Source organism: Lolium perenne, chromosome 2 (assembly GCF_019359855.2).
Source record: "Lolium perenne isolate Kyuss_39 chromosome 2, Kyuss_2.0, whole genome shotgun sequence".
NCBI classification, from domain to species: Eukaryota; Viridiplantae; Streptophyta; class Magnoliopsida; order Poales; family Poaceae; genus Lolium; species Lolium perenne.
The window spans coordinates 55,666,473-55,676,573 of record NC_067245.2 but is presented as its reverse complement, the minus strand read 5'-3'; the positions used below and the strand labels follow the sequence as shown (position 1 = coordinate 55,676,573).

The window sequence follows — 10,101 nt, the reverse complement described above, 5'->3', positions numbered from 1 at the left end:
ATCAGCAAGGAACCAGAAGATGTCGGTCAACAGTTAGACCAAGATTTGTGGGAAGTAGCTTAGGAAACAAATCGTTTTTCTTTTTCTTTTCAGAAGACCAATTTAGGTAAGTTTAGAGTAGCAAGAAGATATGCAAGGCGATTTGGGAGCTGAAACTTCTTCATTAATTTGTACTATCAGTTATGCACGACTTTGATGCAAGCTATAATTAACACATACTATAAGTCATCTAAGAGTCACATAAACAAACTGATAAATTTCTTTCCAAATACATAAGGGATGTCACTGTCGAGATCTTGACCTCTTGATTCTCCTTGTCCTTGAGAAGGACCATACCAGTATATTAGGTGCTCAATACCACTGTTCACTGCGACAGTGGCAACACTACCCCTTGTGAGCCAGGCCCTATATGCATAGCCACACATAAAAGGAGAACTTAAACTGGCACAACAACACGCAAATGCTATATGAGGCAACCATTTCTTAAGAAATTATGTAGGTTATGTCTAGCAAATCCATCAATTCGCTTGCTACCACCAAGCACTACATCATGGCCACATCGTATTCACTTGGTGATGCTGAAAGATTGAGAGATACATGCTAATAACAGACGCTCACATTTTTGTCGCCTGAAGATTGGTGACCAGACTTGTACACTAGCAACAGGGGAAAAGAAAAGGTGCCATGCCATAGTACGTTTTGAGTAACTGAAAGAGAAGTACAGTAACACGTTCTCAGCAGAAATCTTGGCTTCTTTCTGAAGAAAATCCCTCCTCCAAAGTTCAAAACAATCCCCCTGGTTTTGTTTGCTGTTGAAGGACAGAAGGGTCAGATCCATACCAACTGCCCACTCAAAGCCGTTGTTATCCTGAAAAGCCAAGGAGATGCAAAGCAAAATAGAAAAACAAAATGAAATGAAAACGAAAGCAGCTTCGCTTCAACTCCCTTTTTTGCCACAATTACACTCCCAGAAAAGAACAATCTCTCTTAATCAAGCACCTAAGCTTCTCCAAAACTCCAGATTAAAGCCGCTAATTTCACCCAAACACCCCCTACATTTCCTGGTTTTACCTTCTTCTGTTGTTCCCACGGAGGAGGGAGAGAGAGAGAGAGAGAGAGAGAGCAGAGCAGCACACCAGTCTCCAGCTCCAGCTCCACCAAACAAGCAGCTTTCTTTCTAGTCCTCTCTTCTTCCACTCCGCTCTCCTCCCTCCCCCACAGCACAGCAGCCAGCAGGCGCACGTTATCGGATTCCGGGCGCGCGTGGGGGCGAGATCCGGCCCGCCGCCGCAGCACGCACCGGCCGCCGCGCGATCTCGCCGCCGCGGGAGCTGCATTGCGCGGCTCGACCCGCCTTTCCGGCGCTTCCGGGGTGGTCGGTTCCGCCGGAGGCGGGGAGCAGGTCTCGCACGCGATCCATCAGATCCGACCTCGCCGCCGGCCGCGGCGCTGGCGGCGTCGCCATGGAGCCCAACGTGCCGCTCGACTACGCGCTCTTCCAGCTCTCGCCCCGCCGCTCCAGGTGAGGATGCGGGGAGGAATCTCGCATTCCCGCGCGCTTCCTGTGAGCTAAAGGTGGCTGCTTTCTGCGCAGGTGCGAGCTGGTGGTGTCGGGCAGTGGGCGGACGGAGAAGATCGCGTCCGGGTCGGTGAAGCCCTTCTTCACGCACCTGCGCGCGGCGGAGGAGCAGGCGGCGGCCCAGCCGCCCCAGCCCGCCATCCGTCTGCAGCTGGACCGCCGCGCCGCCTGGTTCAGCAAGGGCACCCTCGAGAGGTTTCTTCATATATGGCTTATTATTGTTCTTCGGCTCCGCGATGTCCAATATGCTCACAAGTGCTTTGATTCGCTTCTGCTTGAAGGTTCGTGCGCTTCGTCAGCACGCCGGAGGTGCTGGAGATGGCGAATACATTCGAGGCGGAAACGTCGCAGCTGGAAGGGGCTAGGAAGATTTACGCAGCACAGGTATCAATAATAATCAAGCACTTCTTTTAGCGTGTTTTTTTTTTGTAGTGCAGTAGTAGCATTTGTCTAAAATTGGTAATTCTGTTTGCAGGGTGTTTCCTCGGGTGGAGATGGTATGTCCCGATTCTTTATGTCTGTTCATACCTCATACTGGTCACACACTTTCATTATTAGAGTTGTGTCCATCTTACAGGAGTTATTCAGTGTGCTACCGGTGATATTATCCGGGGAGCGAGTGAAAGTTCTTTGATTATTTTCTTACTTAATTGGCAACTGATAATTGGCGTGCATGAACAATTAGAGACTCTTGTTTAATGCTGTATACATTGATGCCACTATATCATCACATATTGACATGAAACTTAGTTACTAATTAGGAAATATATTTAATAAGCAGGTAATAGTTTAGGAAAGGTACGGAGAACACCGTTCATTGGTGCATGCCGATAATTGTTTTAATGTGCCATAATTACATTCATGTGTGGCAGTATGTGATGCTTGTGAACATAATTAATATAATCTCTTTCTCTTGTTGTGCTAATTGTCAGCTGAAGCCTCGGCAGCAGCAGACATTACAAAGTAAGCTCATCTCTCATTTCAATTCCACCTCATTTACCTCTCCTTTGCCAAATAAACTTGATTTAAGTGAGTAGAAGATGATCCACAATTAGTATGTGCTTCGTTGAGTAGACATTTAACTCTCTTTTACCAAATAAACTTGACTTAAGTGAGTAGAAGATGATCCACAATTAGTATGTACCTCCTGGAATAGATTAGACAGATGAAACTCATTAACTGTATTTCCTGATAAGCCTTGCATGTTTTGTGTTTCATACTCCATGTACTTGTCTGGCTATATGAAATTATTTTATTTATCCAGGATGATCAGTTGCATATGCTTTCTTTAATTACGTCACATGGACCTTTCATGGACATATTTCTGGCTTCCATATTTTGGAGCTTCAGACTGTCCATCCTTTAACCATTCTATGTTGATTATAGAAAGATCAATTGTTAGTAGTTTTATGTTAATGTTATTGACTGTAAGACCATGGATATCCAATTTTTCTAATGCCTCTGTTTATGCACATACAAGACTCAATCTTATTGTACTAGTATAATCGACGTGCAGTGATGCAGCAATGCAATGTGCTGTGAGTTTTGATAGATAAGACATACTGCTTGAATGCATGTCTTGTCTGTAGGCTGTGTTGCAATATCAAGTAATTTACAGTTTCAACTATTTTGATGCAAGCTGACATATCTTTAACCATCCATTATTTATGCCCTGGATTTTTTTGTCCAGGAAGGAGCTTCTTAGAGCGATTGATGTCCGTCTAAGTGCACTTAAACAAGACCTTGTCACGTCTTGTGCCCGGGCATCATCCGCAGGGTTTAACCATGACAGTGTCTCTGAGCTTCTCCTTTTTGCAGACCACTTCGGTGCCAACCGGTTGAGGTATATGCTTGAAACTTGTCAAGCCCAGAACTCAGTTACAGACACGTAGCCTTATGATTATAATTTTAATATTTTGCTGGTTGGTGTTATGTAATTCAATGAGATTACAGTTAACAGCTTATCCGACAATCATATCCCATAGACTATTTTGGTATCGCGAAAGTCGATGTGCAGATTTAAGTATTTAACACAAGTGATTCCCCATCAGCAGTAGACTAATGTGCTCAAGTTGTCCTTTTTTATGTCAAACAAGCAGATCTCATTTATGATTTGAAACAGCAAGCAGCTGTAAAAAGAAAGTTTATCACTGTTTTTGTCAAATGCCATTAATATTGCACACCAAGTTCTACTTAGTTCCATTTTCTACTTAGTTTAAGAAAATGCGATGCTAGATTGTGGTAGTTAAATTTAGGAAAATATTCAAACCCCCTGTAGTTATTGTTCTGGAAAGTGGGGAAAGTTTGCATGAGAAGGTTCTCATGGGGTCATTTTGAAGTGGACTGTGATAAAAAGAATCAGCTTTGCAATTTTCAATCTCTACATGATTATTATGTGTGGTTACCATGATAGCACTGGGGTTTAAGAGCACTGTGGACGAATCTGTGGTTCTGCTTTTCTTGGAAATGAAACTAGTAACATTGTGCATTGATATATCTTCTGTCCCAGTCCTTGTTTCTTTGTTGGTCTTTTGTTGCCTTTCTTGATGAACGATGTTTAGATGCATATGACAACATGAACTTGTTATGTCCAGCGAAGCATGCAACAGATACATGTCACTTTGCCAGCGCCGTCCGGACATCAATCCTCAGCATGCATCACAAGCAGCTTCATCACACTGGAAGAGCTTCGAAGATGGGAATCTTCGTGACTCCTGCAGTTCAGACATGTCTATAGATGAGCCACAGGCTGATCACGGCGGATCCAGTAATAAATCTGTAAGTGGTGCCAGTGTTCCGCATATCGACAGATTAAGCAACAGCCAACAATCAGTAGAGGTTCCACCAGGATCCAGCACTGCACAACACTCTAAGTCAACCCTTCAGCAGGCAGTAGATAAACAAGAAAATGAAACAGAAGCCCCTCCTGCTCCTGCTAAAGAGCTTTCAAGGCGTTTGAGTGTGCAAGATAGGATAAGCATGTTTGAGAATAAGCAAAAGGAGCAGACTCCAACTTCTGGTAACAGCAACTCAGCAGGTACTGCTAAGGTGGTTCCAGTGAAAGGTGAGCACCGCAGGGTGCCTTCTGTTGCATCCATGGACAAGTTGGTAAGGAGGTTCAGCAGTGTCAGTGACATGAGCATTGACCTAAGTCAAAATGATACTGGTGGCTGTAATGACAGAAGTGAAAATGGAACTCCTGCTGGGACACCAACATCTGCCAGTCAGGAAGCCAATTCATCGAAAGTAAGAGCTGATAAGGATGCTAGTGGGGCTAAGCATCCAGTAACATCTCAGTCTTGGCCATTTCAAAAGGATGGTGACACACCCAAGGATTCTACTACTACAAGTGCTTGCTCCTCCTCAACTTTTAATACTACATCTCCATACTCCTTATCGGCGGCTGTTGCCGAGGTTCCTAAAAAACTGACTAAATCTTGTTTGGAAGATGACATGGCTATAACATCCAGCACTGAGAGTGAGTCATCCTTCGACAAGGAGCAGAGAGTTAATCAAGGGCAAGGCGACGCAAGGATATCAGAGCATGTTGCTTCAAATGTTTCTGGTCGAACCCGACTAATAACATCTCCAAGGACAGCTGAGGAAGGTTTGCCAAAACATTATGATACTTTAACTAGCCCATCGTCAGAGGAACATGCACGCATAGTAGATAAGGAAATCACTTCTGTTGCTCATGAGGTACCAGTTACAAGTGAACAGGTTGGACAGAAAGGTAACAGAGGTTCTCGCCTCCGTTCAAAAGAGATACACGCTGAAGCAGTTGTGGTCGGAAAGAATGATCGATCCTCTAGAACAATTGGGAAGGTGTCAAGTAGTGTTGATCCCAAATCAAAAGCCACGTCCAATTCCCGCACTAATTTTAGGGGTTCATCTGGTAGGGATGGAGGTCCCTCTACAGAAATTGAAGGTCATGATGCTAGCTTGCGGCGGAAAAGTCTACCACGGAAGGTAGAAAATGTACGGAGAAAGGCTGCAGTTGGGCCTGAAATACTTCCTCCATCAGATTATTCTGGTCGCCAGGGAACAAACTTGAGCAGACAATCATCTAATGCTGAGCAGGAGTTGAGTTTGCTAGGAGGTAAAATTAAACCAGTAAATGATGGAAGTGCTGTTACCTTGGAGCAGACCAGGGTGGCGAGACCAGGGAAGGGGAATCATGATCGGCATGATGAACTTCAAATGAAGGCCAATGAGCTGGAGAAACTATTTGCCGCACACAAGCTAACCACCACTAGGAGAGGAAAGTCTACAGATCCACAGGTTGATGACACACCTAGGGTAAGTGAGCCAAAGCCTATAAAGGTTCTTCCAGAGAAGATTGACAGGAACCAAACTGTGACGGATAGTATGACTAATAACTTTGATGCCAATGAGCTTCTGAAGATGGTGGATAAGGAAGGGTATAACATCAATAGCACACCAGATAAACTTGCCATGCTTAGCTTGGAAGAGTCAAGAGGGAAGTTTTATGATCAATATATGCAGAAGAGGGATGCAAAACTAAAGGAGGATTGGAAGATGCAGAAAGAAGAGAAGGAAGCAATACTAAAGGCAATGCATGACAGCCTAGAACGGAGCAAGGCTGAGATGCGGACCAAATTCTCTCGGTCTGCAGATCTCCCCGACTCTGCATATGTTTCTCGTGCCCAGAAGATTCCTCCGTTGCAATCAGCTATACGAAATAAGGATCAGGTATTAGATTCAATGTACAGTAGTGTAGTACTTTTTTCAACAGAAAATATCAATTCAGAAAATTCTGGTAGTTCGTTAAATTAACATATACCCCAAGTGCTGTACTCTGGTTTTCCCACTAAACATAACATGTTGTTAATGTTTTGTAAAGTACTGAAAATCTGATTTTCAGCAAGTATAGATGTAGAATGTATGCTATAATCATGTGTGATGCTGTAACTTGTCATCTTTGCCTTTTCCAGGGTGTAGATTCTTTCTTTGTAGAAGATGAAATGAATAGTGACTACCTATCTGGCGATGGTTCTTCCAGGAGTGCTGATTCCAGGAAGCATTTTTCAAACAAAGTTGCTTACACACAAAAGACATCCATTGCCCCTGTCCATAACCATAAGCATTCGTCAAGGACTATAAGATCTAGTTATGCAAATCGCAAAAATCCACCAGACAATCCTCTTGCACAATCAGTTCCCAATTTCTCTGACTTCAGAAACGAAAGTACAAAGCAATCAGCTGGTCATAATAGAGCTACTGCCAGGGCTCAGCCAAAAAGTTTTTCCCGTAGTAAGAGTAAAATTGAAGAGTCAAAGAGTATTATGAATGAACATCAATCAAGGGGGTCACAGTCTATGCGGAAAAACTTAAATGGTAGTGAATTAAGGGACACATCATCAGTGAACAAGGATATATACAACTGGGCTCCCTCGGGAACTACTAGTAGCACCCATAAATCTGGTGCACCAAAGTCTTTTCTTCGGAAAGGCAATGGGGCTCACCCTATTGTCGGTATAACCGGATTCCGTGCACCGATGTTTGCAAATGTCAATGATGATGATGACGATTTTCCAGATCAGCAAGAGGATTCCCCAGATGAAGCCAAAGATGAAGAATACGAAAGCATTGAAGAGACTCTTAGGGAAAGTGATTTTCCTGCTGATTCAGAGAGTGAGACCCCAAAACAAAGTCATGATTTTGGAAATTCAGATGACCCAGGATCAGAAAATGGCGATGTTTCTTTTCCAAGGGAAGCAGCCAATACCAAATTCAATGCGTTTGCAGGAAACATGCATGACTTACCTGGTGAATTACCAGCTCCCTGGAGCTCGCGCCTTCCACACCTATCGCCTTACGCAAATGATACCTCAGATGGTGATGCTTTTGTCGATTCACCAACTGGAAGTCCATCACCATGGAATTCTCATTCGCTAGATCAAATAACAGATGCTGATGTTTCCCGGATGAGAAAAAAGTGGGGCAGTGCTCAGATGCCTTTTAGTGCTTCCAATGCATCTCAACAGCCACGCAAAGATGTTACAAAAGGGTTTAAGAAACTATTGAAATTTGGGAGGAAGAATAGGGGTGCTGATGGTTTAGTAAACGATTGGGTTTCTGCTTCAACTGCCTCGGAATGTGATGATGATATGGAAGATGGCCGGGATCTGGCCATAGGATCTTCTGATGATTTCAGGAAGTCAAGAATGGGCTATCTTTCTTCGTATGATGGTTTTGTTGAGAACGAAGTTCTCACCGAACAAGGTATCCTTCAAGGCTCTTACTCTGCACATGCTATTCCAGTATCTTTCACTTTGAGTATTGTTTGTGTGTTATGCTTCTTAACCAATTTATGATTCAGTGTATACCATTCACCTTTTGTCCACTGTCCATCTCTTTTTTCCATACTTAGGTCAGAGTAAAAACTAGTAAGCCTTTATTTTAATACAAGTGTCTTTCAGGCTCCTTCATTTTTGGGATAACTGTACTTGAGAAGTCTTAACCATTTGTTTTCAAGTCGACGCACACCATCTTCAGCTTCTTTAAGAATTTAGAAGTGGGATTCAGTATTATATATGACAAAGTAAAGTGAGGGTGGGAGTATCTCTTGCTGATAAGCTAACTACCATGGAACAAATTGTTTATATCTCTTGACATTAACATACCGTTTGCCACACTTTTTTGGGTAAGAAATAGTCAATCCCATTGTGAATGACACAAGGGACGAAGTCCTTGTTGATGACATATTGACATGGTATGACCAAAATTATCCCTTTGCAAGGTGGATCCCCCTAAAAGGGGCAGAAATCAAAACTGTAATCCAAAAACAGGGCTCCCCTAGCTAGATCATCATGTGCATGCAGTATTGAAAAGGTTTTCCTGATTGGAACGACACTTCCACATTCGTGGATTTAATACTTCTAGCTTCTGAGTCTTAAAATAAGCCTTTCAGGCTTTGGTTACCAACTTATTTTGCTCTTCATTTCTTTTCCTCCATAAATAAGTACACAACTTTACGTAAGATCTTAATTTGCAGAACCATCGTTACGTAGCTCCATTCCAAACCCCACTGCAAATTTCAGACTGAGGGAGGATCAACTAACAGGTAGCCCAATTAAAGGTACACAGACATCTAGGCATGTATATTCTTATGTTAAGCTGCTCCATTAGCACATAACCATGAAGGTGTCTTTTTTTATAATTATCGTCATTGTTAGCACAAATTGGTATTAGTTGTTCTGGCAGTGCTTCACTGAAACTATCTCCACCACAAATTGCAGGATCACGTTCATTCTTCTCCCTCCCTGCATTCCGAAGCAAAGGAGGCGATGCTAGGCTAAGGTGACCCTTAAGCAGCAGAGCTGGATTGTATAAAATATCTTCTGAAACTAGGCGAGGTATCAAATTTTCTTGGATGGTACGCGGACAGTGCTAGCTTGTCATATATAAATACATATCTTGTATCTATGGTAATTCTTATAAGCTACCAGTTGAGCGCTTCCATTGTTGTTGTTTGATAGTGATTTCTCTTTTATTTTTTCCCCTCTTGTGTAGAATTGGACTTCTAGAAATTTTTGCATTTTTTTTCAGTTGGCCCAGAGACACTGTATTTTTTTTATTGTTTTTGTGATATGCTTGTATCTCCCACTCCATCTGTTTAGTTGTTCGATATATATATCACAAATCCACTTGAAAGCTGTGTATTGTTTGCCATTTTATTTCATTTACATATCCCTTTACAGGTTTCTGGGGCATTTCATGTATAGGCGATATATGACATCATGAGCTTTACTTCCTTGCCCCTTCGCCTGAACACTTTTCCTGCTTATTGTAAGCCTATTTTTTTTTTCTTTCCTGAAACATATCTTGTATATTAGTTGATTTGAAATGACTGCGGACAAACTCATTTTAAATTCTTGGACTTGAAACATGTTGATGAGTTGCATTCTCTGCCAACATGCAAACACCCATGAATATTACCTTTCCTGAATGATAACAAGCAGAAAGGCTTCTGAATCAGAAAGGTTCTCGACATTTTTAGGTTGGATTGCTCTGCTCTTCCATGGTTTTCTATCAAAAACTTGTAAACAAGGAGAGACATGCAAACTCCTTATGTCCAGTTCCCTGCTCTTCCAGATTGAAATTGGAATGGGATCCTCCTTTTGGAAATATAAAGGTACTTTTACCGTGCGAGTAAAGAACTCAGTTTTATGTCACATGGAACTACATGTTGATGTAGTATTAGTTTCTGGCCAAATCTTAAACTCTTAGAATCAGAATGTGCGTTATATTTCTGAAAGGAGTATGAACAATCAAGATTGGAAACTTGTAGATAGATAGGCCTTGCAAGTTCAGACCACACTTTACTGTGTATGTAGCTCTGCTCTCCCATGTTCCTTTTAGTGTCTACATACTGCATCCAGCCTAGAGAATAGACTTTGTAGTTGTAGATAGATCATGTCTCGCATGGCACACATTTCACTTTTGCATTTAAGCAAAGAATAGAGAGAAATAAGGGAGGGATACTGACATGTGCGTGT

General features: G+C 42.4%; 1 protein-coding gene across 12 annotated transcripts; it reads left to right on the top strand.

Annotated features, from left to right (window-relative positions):
• Window positions 1–1,125: 1,125 nt before the first annotated feature.
• On the top strand, window positions 1,126–9,738 carry LOC127332671 (uncharacterized). Of its 12 annotated transcripts, none has more exons than XR_007870601.2 (12): window positions 1,127–1,522; window positions 1,595–1,774; window positions 1,861–1,963; window positions 2,055–2,076; window positions 2,512–2,542; window positions 3,270–3,422; window positions 4,174–6,292; window positions 6,535–7,837; window positions 8,598–8,681; window positions 8,842–8,958; window positions 9,304–9,391; window positions 9,603–9,738. XR_007870601.2 is itself a non-coding variant. In XM_051358993.2 (10 exons), the coding sequence occupies exons 1-10, from the start codon at window positions 1,464–1,466 to the stop codon at window positions 8,904–8,906; spliced, it is 4,104 nt and encodes a 1,367-aa protein (XP_051214953.1). In that variant the 5' UTR covers window positions 1,126–1,463; the 3' UTR covers window positions 8,907–9,258. The 12 variants fall into 12 exon arrangements, 5 of the variants coding, with proteins under 5 accessions (XP_051214953.1, XP_051214955.1, XP_051214954.1 ...); XR_007870598.2 differs by having other exon boundaries at window positions 8,842–8,978; XR_007870603.2 differs by lacking the exon at window positions 9,603–9,738 and having other exon boundaries at window positions 1,126–1,522; window positions 8,598–8,666; window positions 9,304–9,491.
• The last annotated feature ends 363 nt before the right edge of the window (window positions 9,739–10,101 follow it).